The 15,646-nt window shown below is 44.9% G+C and overlaps 1 protein-coding gene across 1 annotated transcript in view; it reads right to left on the bottom strand.

Annotated features, from left to right (window-relative positions):
• Positions 1–4,319: 4,319 nt before the first annotated feature.
• The window catches only part of Scn8a (sodium voltage-gated channel alpha subunit 8), a 138,710-nt gene continuing 127,383 nt past the window's right edge, over positions 4,320–15,646 (bottom strand). The window contains exons 26-27 of the mRNA XM_004637833.2: positions 11,805–12,075; positions 4,320–7,682 (exon numbers count right to left, since the gene is read on the bottom strand). Of these exons, the coding sequence (XP_004637890.1) occupies positions 6,535–7,682; positions 11,805–12,075 (1,419 nt within the window). The 3' untranslated portion in view covers positions 4,320–6,534. The remainder of the gene's footprint in view (positions 7,683–11,804; positions 12,076–15,646) is intronic.

Below are 15,646 nucleotides of genomic sequence, written 5' to 3'. Positions count from 1 at the left end.
GCACGCCTGCCTGGGACCTGCTGGGGCTGGATCTGGTGCTGGAGCGCCTGCCTCAGCCCCCGTACGAGCGGAGCCCCGCGGGCTGGGCCGGGCCGCTGGCGCTCGGCCTGCTCACTGGCTTCGTGGGGGCTCTGGGCACGGGGACGCTGTTCCTGTTGTTCACCGTGTGGATCACGGGCGGCGACGGCGACCCGGCGGCCCCGGCCCACGTGCCAACCCCGCATGCCCCGGACTCGGACCCACTGCGGGCTGAGAAGCTGAGCCGCTTCTCACGAGGGCTACCTGCTACGGAGAAACGGAACTGCTGGAGCGCTGCCCTGGACGGATCATAAAAGTTGTGAGATGCATGGTTGTTGGTTGTCACTTCGTGGAAATGCCAGGCAGAGCCCGTGAGCTGTGCTGGCTCAGGTGGGGTGCTGGCGTGGTCTCCCAGGATGGGGTCTACTTTCAGCTTTAGTTCCCGCTTACTGAGTAGTTGTTCTTCCACTAAGTGCCACCACTTTCTGAGCATGAACTGTGTGTCTGGCCGTGCTAAGCAATTAACATTATTTCATATACTACTCTTCAAAGCCAGAGAAGGGCCGGCTGTGGTAGCGCACACCTGTAACCCCAGCATTCAGCAGGCTGGGGCAGGAGGGTTGCTGTGAGTTTGATATTTTTTGTGGAACTGGGGATTGAACTCAGCCCCTTGTGCTTGCCAGGCAAGCGCTTATCCTACTGAGCTATCTCCCTGGCCCTGCTGTGAGTTTGAGACCAGCCGGGAATACAAAGTGAGTTCAAGGCCAGGCTGAACCAATAGTGAGACCTTGTCTCAAAAACTAAACCAAAAATCTCCCAAACCAAACAAAAGACAAAACAACCCAAGAAGGCAGGTTTTATCTCCAGTACACATCAGGAAGCTGCTCACAGCTCCTTGGTGACGTAGGCGGGTTTTTGAACCCAGAGCCATCCGTCCTAAATGTTTTGAGCCCCAGAGGAATGCAGCCTACACAGGCAGGAAGCTTGAGACCTAATGGGGGCCACAGCGGTATGTGGACCTTGCTGGGCCTGCTCCAGGGCTCTTTGGGAGTGTGTAGGACAGCGCAGGTAGAGGGGTCCACTTGCTGGGGCGCCTGCCTCTACAGCCTTCTCTGCCCACCAGAGTATGGCCGGCTGGGTGGCCGCAATAGACTGCCCTGCTGTGGGCCCTGGGCTTGGGGTGAGAGCCATGACAGAATGACAGGCCAATCCAAGAGGAGAGTTGAAAACAAGATTGACGTAACCCTTTATTGCAAATTCTAAAGTAAAAAGATGTACAGTACAAAGTAAAATTGAAATTTCAGACTATAAACTTCCAATCCACGTATACATTCTCATTTCTCAAGCACTTCTGCCATTTCTGCATAAACAACAGGGAACAAGTCGAGGGGGTGAGGGAAGGAAGTACAGCGAGGAGGAAGAAATTAAGTTTCTAGAATCATCACAAACCCCAGAAGCAAGTGAAAGGAAAGACATTTTCTCGACCTGCTGTCCTGGTGATGAGAAGCGGGGGGTGGTTGGAGCAGTGCAGTTAAAAATGGCTCTCAGAATAGCAGCATTTATGGTACCATTTCATCTTCCCTAAGTCCAAATAATACTTTGCCCTTCCCTAACGCCTTTGCCTCTGTATCTCAAAACACTTTACAAAACATTTAGTTAAAGCCTCACAACACCCCTGTGAGGTAGGTCAGTATTATTATCCCCATTTTACAGATGGGGAAACTGAGGCACAGAGAGGTTAAGTGACTTGCCCAAGGCCACACAGCGAGCCAGTGGTCAAGCAAGGGATAGAACACAGGAGTTCTGCCCTTTTTCTGGAACCACTGGACCACACTCCCCTTTACCTATGTACATTCTTCACACACACACACATGTGCACACCCGCCCACCCCACCCCATTTAGCCTCTATGTACAGCAAATAGCAGTGGGGGGCAGGAACTGGGGTGCCTCAGGAGCACTTTAATAAAGGAAGTCTTGGTAATCTTGAAAGGGACTCCAAGAGTGCACAGAGCTGAGCCACAGCACAGACTGGGTGCTCAACCTGGTGTGCAAAACCTGGGCCTTTCCGACCCAGACTTCCTCTTCTCTCCTGATGTCCCCCTGGCTGATTAGTTGCAGCTGATTTTTTAGGGGGTGGAGGTTACCTGAAAATGAATGAAGCTTTTTGCAAAACTTTGGGCAACATCTGAGAAAAGAAAGAGGCATCATTGTAGAAGATGCCCAGGACTCAAGTTACAGCATCACACGCCATGGCGGTCTCACCTCCCACACACACCTGGAGGCTGGGGCTAAGGAACCACGGACGTGGGAACTGACCTACCAGCCATCTCTCCCCAGAGTGGACCCCTGGAGTGGTGTACAATGGGCACTTCAGATTCTCCTGGGCGTGTTCCTGGCCAGGAGATGTGGCCTAGAGGGGGACGTCCCCCCTTGCGCAGATGTGAGGGGACTGTCCTAGTCTGCTGGCTTGAGGAGTGATGGAGGGCAGGGCCCAACGCCAGCCAGCAGAGCACAGGCTGGTGGGCGTCATGCATGACCTAGCTCGGGACATGGGGGTGCATTCCCCCAACACAGATGAAGAAGGCAGAAGTAAGGCCAGTCCAGCTGGGTTGGCTGAGGTCATCTCTGGGGGCTCTGCCAGGTGGGTGAGGTGAGAAGGGGCTTCCTGGGTTTCTAAGCACCGGCGGAGTGGGGAGTGCCACATGCAATGGTCGGGTGGGGATCTGGGGAGCTTAGGACCTGGCTCTTCTCTCAGTCTCAGCTTAGCCAGTACTGCAAGCCACCTTCCAGTTTCTCTCTTCTCAGTTCTTGTCTTTTCCCCAATGCACTAAAGTCCCAGTTCCCAGGCCCCTCCCAGGACTCAAGAATTGGGACAGCCAAGCAACAAACACACACCAAGACAGGCTTCCCTTGTACAGTAAAAAGGGTCATTTTTATTTTGTTTCCTTTTGGCTTATAGTAGTGATGTACTTTTTTTTTAAATCATGTCTCATTTAGGGCAGCGTTGGCCTCCATGCATTCACTAATATACTATTGGTCTTTTACAGTTTACATTGGTTGTGGTGAAAAAGAGGAGAACCCATCTGGGCACTGCTGCTCCAGGGGTTGTGACTGGGAATTCGTTTCTCGGCTCATCAGTGTCTGATACCCAGAGTGGCCTGTTTCGGGAGGAGTGAGAGGAGGGAGGCTGACTTGGGAAGTTTCTCCTGCTCTCACCCTCTGCTTTAAATTACCGACTCTCTTCCCTGGAGCAATAATGAGGTTTAGGAAACAAGAGGGGGAAAAGTGTTTTCACACAAACCAGCAACCATGTCAGCTGCTGCTCAGTGGCTTTGGCTCTGCATTTTAAATTAACAGCATCACACATGACTTTTTGCTTTTTGTCCTTTTTTAAAGGTGGATTGTGGAGTATAAATACTGCACCAAGGACCGGCTACAAAAAAATAAATATTTATATTATATTTATATATCTATATATATATATATGTGCAGTGATACTGTGGCTGCTGCTGCTTTTTGATTGGCTTCATTAATATTTGGCAAAGCGTTGCCACTTAACCCATTCAGTGAGGACGCGCAAGGACGCCATCGCTGAGCCTGTCAGTTCAATGCCTGTTAACTGCGGGTGTAAACTGCTGGTGATGGTGTCATTTACTACCAAAGAAGTGTGGAGCAGGATGGCGAGTGAGAGAGTGAGGGAGTGACTGAGTGGAGAGGTAGTGGGTGGGTGGAAGAGGTAGGAAAAGTTAAAAAAAAAAAAAAAAGTGGAACTTCAGAGTGGAGGAGGCTTCTGTCCTAGGAAGCTGTCTCATGGGTGCCATCTACCGAGGCCCATGTGTTACTGAGGAGACAGCCTGCTGGGCTGGGATCAGGAGCTGGGGGAGGAAAACGGTCAGATCTCAGAAAAATCTAAACATTGATAGACGCTAGTAGCTTAATGACATCACTAGCATGAGCGCTTGGTGTACCTAGCAGAATCGTATAGCTCTGTTGCCCATTTCAAGACCTATGAACAATTATTTAGCCAAATCTTGCATAGAAGTGGTTAGAATTTATTGCACATTGGAAAAAAAATATATATTTTTTGTTGTTTTGGAAAAGACCATTAGCAATAAAAAATTTTTTGTCTGTCTGTCTGGTTTGGGGATGTACATTGGCTGACAGCATCTAAGTTGTAAGAAGAAAGAAAAGTATAAAAAATAAAAATAAACATGACAATGGCATAAGCCAGAAGCCATTTCCTATTTAATAAGTTAATAATTTGTATTTACAAAAGGCATGCCAATAAAATAAAATTATATATTACAGTATTTATAATTCTCTTAAAAAGAATAACCACACGTCAGCTTCTGTTTTGTGCTGTTTACAATGCCACCTGTACATGGTACTATACATTCATCCTAGCAGTTAGCAGGGGCACTGAAATGCCTTCCCAGCCTGGCATCAGGTGTAGTACAAAACCCTACGGATGGTGCCGCAGAAGCAGGCTTGAGAGAACTGGACAGAGTTTCTAATGGTCCAGCAAGATAGAAAGCTCTGCTTACTGAGCTGCGGTGGTTTGTTCTATGCAAAACTAGTCAAGTGGACTGTAAAGTTACATCCAAAGTGCTTCTACTGCAAGGCAGATTGGTGTGTCTGGTAACGGGTTGGTTTCTTTTCCCCCTCTGTGATATGGTTCAGGAAGAATTTATTTTGATTTGGTTCACCAGTCTTTCTTCACTCTTCAAGTAGACTTCCTGAAACATCTAACTGCAGAGTCTTGGCTTCGAAACCTTGTCATCAAATGATATATCCCTGCACTAAGAACTGTCTTCCATAAGCAGGAGATGGAATGAGAGATAAGACACTCCCCCAGAAGCCACCCTCCAATGACAAGGGGCAGGTCAGTATGCAGACAGCAAAACTGGCTGAAAGGGGATGTGCTGGGGGAAGCTGGAACATCCTGAAGAATTAAGTCACTTTCTCAGAAAAACCAGTGCAGTAAAGAAACCAAGTGGGCTTGGTTCAGAGGCGGCTCCATCTCTACCTCAGATCCCACCAGTGAGTATTATTCAAATAATAAATGAAAGGAACTACAGCCATATCCAATGCTGCTACCTCCACCAGCCCTGCAGGGTGGGAAGGGAAGCCCTGCTTGGTGAAGAAATGTTATGGCGGTAAGAGGAACCATGCAGAAAAGAGGCAGCAGTTCAGAATATCTGAACCCCTCTTTACAGAGACGCAAGCCTGGAGAAAGCCACAATTCAGGACATGACACTAAATGAAGTGAGCACCCCATAGCCCCCGATGAAAGGTCATTTAGGTTCCCCAAAGTACCCCCTAGAGATAAACATGCTACTCTAAATAGCACTTTTATCTCTACCCCGAATAAGTGTCAGTTCTCCAGTATGAAGGCTAAACAATCATCATAAATATTGCAAGATACAATGAACTTTTTTTAGCCCTAGGATTTGGTTTTACAGTGACATTAATAGTACAAGCCATTTGGGATCAAAGTCTCCCCATGTACTAGACACAGAGCAGCATTAAATAGTTCATCTTGCAAAATGTGCAACAATGGCTGTATGTTAGAGATGTCTGTTAAACATAGACACACAACGGATCCATCTGCTTGTTGGATTGGGTTTGTTTTTTGTTGGTGGTGGTCAATTGATTAGTTATGTTTCCCTACCCAGAAGGTGTATGAAAGACTTCTAAGACTTATAAAGAATTGCAGCCAGTATGGAACTCTTACCATTTTCTCCAAATACAGTGAACGGTGCAGGGCTGGGTCCTGTCCAAAGGCTGACCCAATGCAGGGGACAGGATTAGTAGTGTCCTGTGGTGTATGGATCTCATGCATGACTTCTGATCACGGCATGCCATCATGCAAATCATTTCTACGCATTGAACGAGCACAATGTTTGGAATTGGCCTGAGCAAGTCCTCCTCAGCCTGAAAAACCTGATTGTTTTCCCCCACCCATCTCCAAACCACGTGAAGCCCATGTGGAGAAGATGCGATTTATGTCAAAGTAACTGACCATTAAATGACATGGGCTAAATGTGAGTGTGTGTGTTTTCATTTTTTGCTGCTTAGCTTAACTAATGTAAGAATGCAAATATAGTTTGCATGAACAAACAAACTTTTAAAGTGATGCTTTCTGCTTCTGAGAATCAACAAAATGAAAAAATAAAATCCATTTGGCTGCAACGGAAATATGCTGGTCCCGGCAGCCTCTCCTCTGTTTTTGTATCCTGTTAGTTTTGTTCTAAATTGCATTGACTGAATGTGGAACATGCAGTAACCACCTGCCCAAGCAATAGAAAATCTGTGAGTCCAGGGAGCAGGGTCCTTTGCCCTTGGCAGGTCACTGCTCAAGATGCAACCATGTCACATGATAAGCAGACTACGTTTGGTATAGATCTTCAGGTTACAGTGTCTCCACAGCTGTTCTGCATTGATAATATTCAGGAAGTTTGTAAACAATCTTTCACTTGCAAGTTTGAAACCAGTAACTATTTCCTTGTTGCTCTCTAACACTTGGATTCTCTGACCTCTTTTTGTCTTTTGGCTCTTTCCCTTCTTCCTTCCTCTGCCCGCTGCTGTTTCTCCTTGTCAGGTTTAGTTACACTGTCATAGGATGGGAGGGAGGCTGTTGATGGGGTGCTCTCCCTTTTCTCTCGGTGGGTGCCTCCATTCTCTAGCTTATTGGAAGTCATCTTTTTGCAGATGAAGCCTCGCCTTGCCAAGTGTCCCCGGTAGGCGCGCTGCAGCACCACTGCAGACACCTCCTCCTGCTTTCGTCGCAGTGTGGTTGTGATTGGCTCGTAAGACACTTTGGAAGGATTGGAAGCCACGAATCGCTCCTCCATCTGCTGTCGCAGGATGTCCAACTCTCCGCTGTCTCCCAAGACACGCTTGGTGAAGGCAAAAAGGATGTCCAAGCAGTGGATGCGATCCCCACTCACCATTGGCAGATCCATGGCGATGAGCTCAATGGTGTTGGGCTTGGGCACTCGGAGAGGATGCTCCAAGGCATCTGCGAAGTCTGCCAGCTTACAGTACTCGATGAACTGGGTGGCATCCGGGTCAAACTTCTCCCAGATCTCATAGAAGGTCTCAAAGTCATCCTCACTCAGAGGGTCTGCACTTTCTTCTGTGGCTACACTGAAGTTCTCCAAGATGATGGCAATGTACATGTTCACCACGATCAGGAAGGAGATGATGATGTAGCTTACAAAGAAGAAGATTCCCACGGAGGGGTTCCCACAGTCTCCCTTAAAGCCACTCCCTGGGTGTTCCTTATCCAGGCTGCAGTCAGGTGGGCGGTTAAGGATGGGTAGCAGCAGGCCATCCCAACCAGCTGAGGTTGTGATCTGAAACAGGCAGATCATGCTGTTGCCAAATGTCTCAAAGTTGAACATGTCATCAATGCCAGCCTCGTGCTTCACGTATGCAAAATTGGACATCCCAAAGATGGAGAAGATGAACATGACCAGGAAGAGCAGAAGGCCAATGTTGAACAGGGCAGGCAAGGACATCATTAAGGCAAAGAGCAGGGTACGAATCCCTTTGGCACCTTTGATTAGACGCAAGATGCGTCCAATACGGGCCAATCGGATGACTCGGAATAGGGTTGGGGAAACAAAGTATTTCTCAATGATATCAGCCAGAAACATTCCTAAGACAGGAACAAAATAAGTTATGTTACTGAGGCTGGAGACGCTCTTTCTCTTCTTCCACCTGGCACCGCAGCACTTGAGTTCAATGGGCTTTGTAGCATAAGTGCCTTACTACTCAACCTGAACTCTCCTAATAAAAATTAATATATTTCACATATTTGGAAAAGAAAATGATACAGATACCTAAGTAAATAACACAGGTTTAACAGAGGGTAGCATTTCACCCAATTTTCCGCTTTTCTTTTTATCCCCCAAAACATCCATAACCCTCAAGGATGCATCATTTTAGTGTGTCTTACAATGTACAGCACTCTGCTATGTTTAAATTATATCTCTTTAGATTTAGATCTCTAACTTACTTTCATTTGTGAGACTGATCTCTTATGTTAAAGTAATTTTAGGTTATTCATTTTAAAAATCTAATGGTATTCTTTTTTGGTATTTTCTTTTATGAACAGATTCTCATTTATGTGTTTTCCTATTCAAAGACTACTTTTATTGCTACCAACTGCTCTCCACAATGCCATAAAATTTACATCTCCACAGTGAGTGAGAGGTCCCTGTTCGGCCCCATGAATACACGATCCTCTGATTTTCATGTCAGCTGCTTCGCTAATGCCACCAACTCTCAAAATATTTTTGCTTGGGTCTAAAAAAAAAAAATCTTTGTTTTTTCACCTCTCTATATTTCTATTCTGTTAAACTAGACTGGAAAACTAATGGCTTCATTCTGGAGTGGTTTTCAGTTTAGAGTTTCTAGATTTTGAGATGAAAGCCATAAACTAGAAGCTACTTTTAGCTGGTAAAAATGCCACAGAATTAGTAAGGCATGAAAGCAGAGGGAGTAAATGTGCACATCTATTGACCCATAAGTCCACCTCAACAGAATCCTCTGTCATTAGAACTGGAGAGCAACAGGGCAGCCTCATGAAGGGTCCACAGAAGGAAGAAATGACGTTTAGTTTAATGAAGGAAGTGTCTCTTAACCCTAAGAATTCATAAACACTGAAACAGCAGTAGAAGGATATAGACTCTCTTATTTAAAGGTTTTAGGTGGGGTTGGAGAGATGACTCAGTGGTCTAAAGCACCTACTTGAAACAAGCTTGGCAAAGCACAGGGACCTTGGTTCAATCCCCCAGCACCACATGCCAGCCAGACCCGCCCCCTGGTGGGCTGAGCTGGTCACACACAATAAATAAATGTAATAAATAAAAATAAATAAATATTTAAAAAAAAATAAAGGTTTTAGGCAAGGAACAAATTTAACTTTCAGGAATGGACAGGGACAGAGAGTTCAGAGAATAGTCAGTTAACCTCTCAGGAGCTGAGATTCCATGGGGTGTTTGTGCTTTCTAAAAACGTCTGTCTCAGCCAGGACCCAAGATGATTTATCAACTTACTCTTTATTTCTCAACTAACTGAAAACTAGGACAATATGAAGTCAGGTAATATAAGTGTACTGTAGGTAATACTTGCATCCCATATATAATATAAATCTTCAGAAAAATGATACTTGAAAGTTTTGAAGGATGAAGGTGTGCATGCTACCAAAGGAAATAAGAAAGAAATAGGGCAGGCAATAATCCAGGCAGGGGATCATCATTTAAGGGGATGGAGGATATTTTACTCTAACTCCTGTTTTTTTTTTTCCTTTCAATAGAGTCTTACAAGTTATCCAGGCTGGTCTTGAACTCATGGTCCTCCCATATTAGCCTCTAGAGTACCTGGGATTATAGGTGCACTACTGTACCAGGCCCCTAATTCCTCTTTTTTTCTTTTTTATCACAGAGTAACATTTCTTTTTATTTTATTTTTTATTTTTAATAGATTGCAGATTGAAAATAAATTATTTACAAACATAAATGAATATAACAATAAAAACTGTCCAAAATAACCTAATTCCTCTTTTTTTTTTTTTTAATTTTATTCGTGTGTGTGTGTGTGTGTGTGTGTGTGGCCAGCTCAGCCCACCAGGGGGTGGTGCTGGCTGGCATGTGGTGCTGGCTGGCATGTGGTGCTGGGGGATTGAACCGTGGTCCCTGTGCTTTTAGTTTGTTCTAAGTAGGTGCTTTAGACCACTGAGCCATTTCACCAGCCCCCCTAATTTCTCTTAACTAAAGAGATAATTTCTATACCTTAACATTTGATAAAAATCCCAATCCTTAAAAGCATCACTACTCTCCCTCTTTATTCATTTTATTTTATTTTTGCGGAACCAGGGATTGAACTCAGATCCTTGCATTTGCCAGTCAACCGCTTATCCTACTGAGCCATCTCCCCAGCCCCTCTCCCTCTTTATTCTAAAGGACGATTTAAGCCTGGGAGCTTGATCTGTCGGGGGATTTTCTATTCCACTCAACAATGGGTGGACAGAAATATTCCAGAACAGTGGGTGAGAGCATCACTGTTTGAAGTGTGTTTGTGGGAAGACACTGTGGACTGCAGGTCAAGGGACAAACTTGGACCCCAACCTTCTCTCATGGTTGCCTGCCACATGTCTTGAGAGCTTCTTTGAGTCTGAGTTCCTCATGACACTTAGAGGCTTATTGTGAAGATTATGTGGATTAATACACTGAAAGTGCTTAGCGGGCTGGGGATCTGGCTCAGCAGAATACTTGCCTGGCAAGCTGGAAGCCCTGGGTTTGGTTCTTGGCACCACAAACAATGAAAAATAAACCTCACCTAAAAAACAATTTCAACCAAAACAAAACAACCCCAAAAACAAAGGTAATGGAAAGCGCTTAGAACAATGACCAGCCTGCAATATATTCCATTAAAATGTGCGTTACCATTATACTTCAACAGAGGGTGGAGTGGCCTAATCAGGGTAGGATTATATAGCACTTCCAGGACATCAGTAGGCCGAAGGAGACTGTGACTCTCCAAAGGGAAATTTCACATAGAGTTACTTGAAGTCATTTCATTATGGGATTAATGTTCCATACATTAAAACATTTCCAGACACACTGCTTTGGAGGACAGAACTAGAGGGTGACACAGGCTAATGAGAGACCAGCTGGTAGCCACAGCGACCTCCTTGAGCAATACAGTATGGCCACCAGCGCTCCGAGGTGGCTTTCTGTGGTTTTGGGTGCTCCCTCTGCTAGTACTGTGTAAGTCAGCTGAACCGACCTCGCACCAACACAGAGTTTCACCCCATCGTCAGGGCAGCACCTCTGCCTGCCTGCCTGGACATCACCCCTTCTGTGCTTCTAGGGCAAAGCAAAAACTTGGACTCTCAGGGCCGGCCAGACAGCTCAGCAGACGAAAAAGCCTGCTTAGGCAGAGCACAGGAGCCAGGGTTTGATCCCCAGTGGGCCATGCCAGCCCCGCTCCTGGGGCGCGCTGAGACATGATTGAGACTGGGCATGGTAGCGCGCGTGCCTGTGATCCCAGCACTGGGGAGGCTGAAAAACAGGAGGATCATTACAAGTCCAATCTAGTGAGACCCTGTCGACCCTGCAGACCCTGTACCAAACACATTAAAAAAAAAAAAGAGAATAAAAACATGGACTCTGGGATCAACTCGAGTTCTGCCTTTGCCCCTTCCCCGTTGAGTGACCTTAGACATCTATAACGTGCCTCCTGGAGTATCACAGGGATCCACTGAGATAGTGCAGCTTTCCAGCTGTATCTGGTCCACAAGGACACCTCAGGAATGAGCACTGCTGGCTGCAGCCCCATGACCACAAGTGGCACTGGAAATTTCCTAGATGACTGTTACCTGAACAATTTCCAACCATTCTTCTTAACTTCTGTTGTCTTTATCAATTATCTAATATATATTAGAATACAAATACTTATTATTATTATTATTATTATTATTATTACTATTATTATTATTCTTTTGTGGTGCTGGGAACCCAGGGACTTTAACACTCCTTAAAAGAAAGAACCAGATCTTATACCCTCCCACCCCACCACAGCATTTACAGCTCAAGACCACTCTGAGTGCTCAGTAGAAACTCACTGACTATGTAAGCTGCTCTACAGACCCATGAGATGACTCTGGTACTACATGGGCTTAAGCTATGAGGGCAGCCTGTGGCCCTCAGCACAGAGCCAGGCCCTTTGCTGCTCATTGCAGTCCCACTGTCCCTGGCCCCATGGCCCCACTCACCCACAATGGAGAGGATGACGACCACAAAGTCGAAGATGTTCCAGCCGATGGTGAAGTAGTAGTGCCTCAAGGCAAACATTTTGAGCACACACTCACAGGTGAAGAAGATGACGAAGACCAGATTGATCCAGTAGAGAATGTTCTCCATCTGCTTGCTCTGAGTATCTGTCTCTACCATCATTGTCACCATGTTAAGGCAGATGAGCATCATGATAACAATGTCAAAGGCTTGTTGAGTGACAAAATCAAAGACGATGCCTTGGATTTTGTTCTGGGGAGAGAGGGAAGGAAAGACCCAATACAACTCATGAAAACCTTTCTGAGCAGGGCTGTAGGAGCTGCCTCCCTTTTCACAGAGGCACTGTGCTCTTTGCTGTGCTGCTGGCAACTCTGTCCCCTGCTCCAGGCCTGCCCCACCATGAGGCAGCCTGAGTGGCCCTCTTCTCCTGAGCCTGTGGTGTCAAGCCTTTCTGGAGGACTTCTGACTTCTCTGGGTGCTCATGCTCAGTCTCCTCTGCCAGCCAGTTCTCTTTAATCTCCTTCTTGAAGCTAGCACACTAGGACAGCTTGTCCATCCCTATTGCTTACCTGGTGTCTACACACTTTTGCTTCTCCTTCAGTGTCTCTCCTTGATGACCTTCTAGATCTAAGGCAGGGCCAGGTCTCGCCTCTGCAGCTCACCCAGTTGGTTCATCTCCTTTATGTCTCTCAAGCCAAAGAGGTCTGAATGTTTGTCTCTTTTGTCTCCCTCATCCCCCTTCTGACTCAGTGAAGGTCCTGTTGTTGGCCCTTTCTCCAAGAATACTAAATTCACCTGCTTCATTCCATTTTGAGTGGTTGACTACCCTAAGCCACTATCGCCATCCACCTGGGTTTCTCTTAAGTCTTTTTTTTTTTTTTTTTTTTTTTGTGGAACCGGGGATTGAACTCAGGCCCTTGTGCTTGCTAGGGAAGCGCTTATTCCACTGAGCGCCCCACCCCCACCCCCTGTCTAAGTCTTTTATCTGTTCTTCCTGCTTTCTCTCTTGCCCTTACCCTGTGTAGTCTCCAAGAAGTCACGTGTGATCACTCAAAGATATAAACGGATCACATCATTCTCCCACTTAAAACCTTCCAATAGCTTCTCCCTGCGCTTGTGACAAAATCCCTATTGTTACCCTAGCTGAGAGATGTGTTTATGATAAGATCCCACTCACTGCAGCCTCTCCTCTTGCTCCTTGCTTCAAGGTCAAACTACATTTTGCTGCTTCTAAGGCTTTGGCTGCTTTTCCAGAAATCAGAGGACCCTCCTTGTTAAGGCCTTTTCTGGTTATTATACTGAAGCAGATCTATCCCCATAACCCTTCATTTTTCTGTCATTATTTCCCCAGTTACTTTCCCCCATGATTTTCCACACGTTACTGCATCTCTTTGCTTACTTGTTACCTAGCTCCCATCCCACTATTGTAAGCCCTAGGGAATTAGTGTCTAAACTTTATCACTACTACAAAGACAACAATATGCAATGTATTAAGTATTGAAACTGTCCTAATCGGTTTTGAAACTGTCTCATTGCTATTTGTTTCTCAATAAAATTAATAAAAAATAAAATAAACTTTATCACTTTATGCTAAGTATCTGGTACATAAAGGGTGATGTAGAAGTATGTGCTGAGGGGCTGGAGAGATGGCTCAGTGGTCTAAAGCACCTACTTGGAACACACTTGCCAAAGCACAGGGACCGCGGTTTGATCCCCCAGCACCACATGCCAGCCAGTCCCGCCCCCTGGTGGGCTGAGCTGGCTACACAATAAATAAATGTATAAATAAATAATTATAAAAAAAAAAGAAGTATGTGCTGAATGACTATTAATCATTCTTTACTATTTTCTACAAAACTGTAGGGAAGAATTTCCAAATGTAAAGTACTGAACAGAACTTTAGAAGAATTCTTTTTCTATTTTCTTTAGTTAATTTCTATCACAAAGTGGAAAGTCTTTTTTTTTTAAATTTTATTTATTTATTTATTTATTTAGTGTGTGTGTGGCTAGCTCAGCCCACCAGGGGGTGGGGCTGGCTGGCATGTGGTGCTGGGGATTGAACCGCGGTCCCTGTGCTTTGCTTGGCTTAGCTTGTTCTAAGTAGGTGCTTTAGACCACTGAGCCATCTCACCAGCCCGAAAGTCTCTTTTCTTTCTCCTCTCTCCACTCTCCTCTCTCCTCTCTCTCTTCTCTCCACTGTCTGTCTGTCTTTTTGAGACAGGATCTCACTATGCAGTTCAGGCTGGCCTTGAGCTTACTTTATAGCCCAGGCTGGTCTCAAACTTGCAACAATCCTCCTACCTCAGCCTCACAAGCGCTGCACTTATAGGCCTGTGCCACCATGCCCATCTGGTGGAAAGTTTTTTGTTTTCGTTTTTTTATTTTTTGAAACTAGTCTCACTCATTATGTAACTGAGGCTGGCATTCAACTCACAACGATCCTTCTGCCTCAGCCTGCCAAATACAACAAATCTCTTCCTTAAGTTTCTTAAGGGTTCCTTTTCTTTTTTTTTTTTGGTGGAACCTGTGATTGAACTCAGGCCCTTGCACTTGCCAGGCAAGCACTTATTCTACTGAGCCCTCTCCCTGGCTCTTTTCTTTTCTTTCTTTGGCACGTGGGCCAGTGCTTCTTTGCTGCTTTAACTCTGTGGTTTTCAAACTGTTCTCCAAAAGTCCAGTTTTCTTTCCCTGAGCAGGAACAGACGTGGGGTCTGTGGGGAAAGCACTCTGGAATCCCAATTCTGACTTCAACAAGTAAGTTCTACCTTTACTTCCACAAATCAGATCACCAAGTAAGGTTTTAAAGGTTCCACTATTTTTTGTGTTACTTTTTTTTTTTTTTTTTTTGGCAGAACCAGGGATTGAACTCAGGCCCTTGCGCTTGCCAGGGAAGCACTTATTCCACTGAGTCATCTCCCTGGCCCCTCCACTATTTTTAAATTTTTAAATTTTTAAAATTCATCTTAATAAGAAAAACAGAAAATAGTGATGAATCAGGTTCAAAACAGGTTAGTAGGATGTTTGCAATAATTAATACATTGCATATTGTTATCTTCATAGTAGTTATTCAGAGGACAAGATGCAGACATTATATCTTGTCTAAACAATATTAGTACAAACTTTTATTCTCAGTGAACTAAGAGAAAGCAGCTGCATATCTATCCTATATTTTATCCTGTCTAGCAGCTGTATATTTATCCTATATTTTTCCTTCCCCTCCTTTTTTTTTTTCCCACAACAAAACTGTCCTTTATTTACACTTTTGTAAAGTTAGTAATGCATGATACTAGGTTGCTTAGCAACTGATAGCTAACCTTAACCAGATGGGACGTTCATCTCAGGAGTGAGGTAGCTTGTTTGCTTTGGGTACTGGGCCAAGTCCCACCTACATATATTTGATTGATTTCCTAGCTTCATGGCTCCCAACATATCCCCCTTTTTCGTTTTGTATTTTTAGAGATGAGTGTTCCACTGCAGTTAGAGAAGCTGTATTTGGAGAAGTCTTTAAAGGACCTTTTCATACTTGAAACCAGTCTAAAGATTGCAGGTACTAGCAATGGCCATGACTCATCCAGATGGCTGACACTGACAAAGGATCTACAAGGTGCTGTACATGGTTCCAGCATAAATCCTGAGGGGATTTGACTGACCTTGTCAGAAACAAAAGTTACATTTTTAGTTACATAGGTCTTGCTTTAACTTGGTCTTAACCATCCACCAGAAAAGTATAACCATGAGGTATAAAAAAATAATGCCATGTAATATGCTGAGCTGTAAAATGCTCAAGTTAACTTCTTTTTTTTATTTTTTATTTTTCTTAAAT

This window comes from Octodon degus, unplaced genomic scaffold, assembly GCF_000260255.1.
Source record: "Octodon degus isolate 3935 unplaced genomic scaffold, OctDeg1.0 scaffold00093, whole genome shotgun sequence".
Taxonomy (NCBI): Eukaryota; Metazoa; Chordata; class Mammalia; order Rodentia; family Octodontidae; genus Octodon; species Octodon degus.
This window is presented reverse-complemented; position numbering and strand designations above follow the sequence as displayed.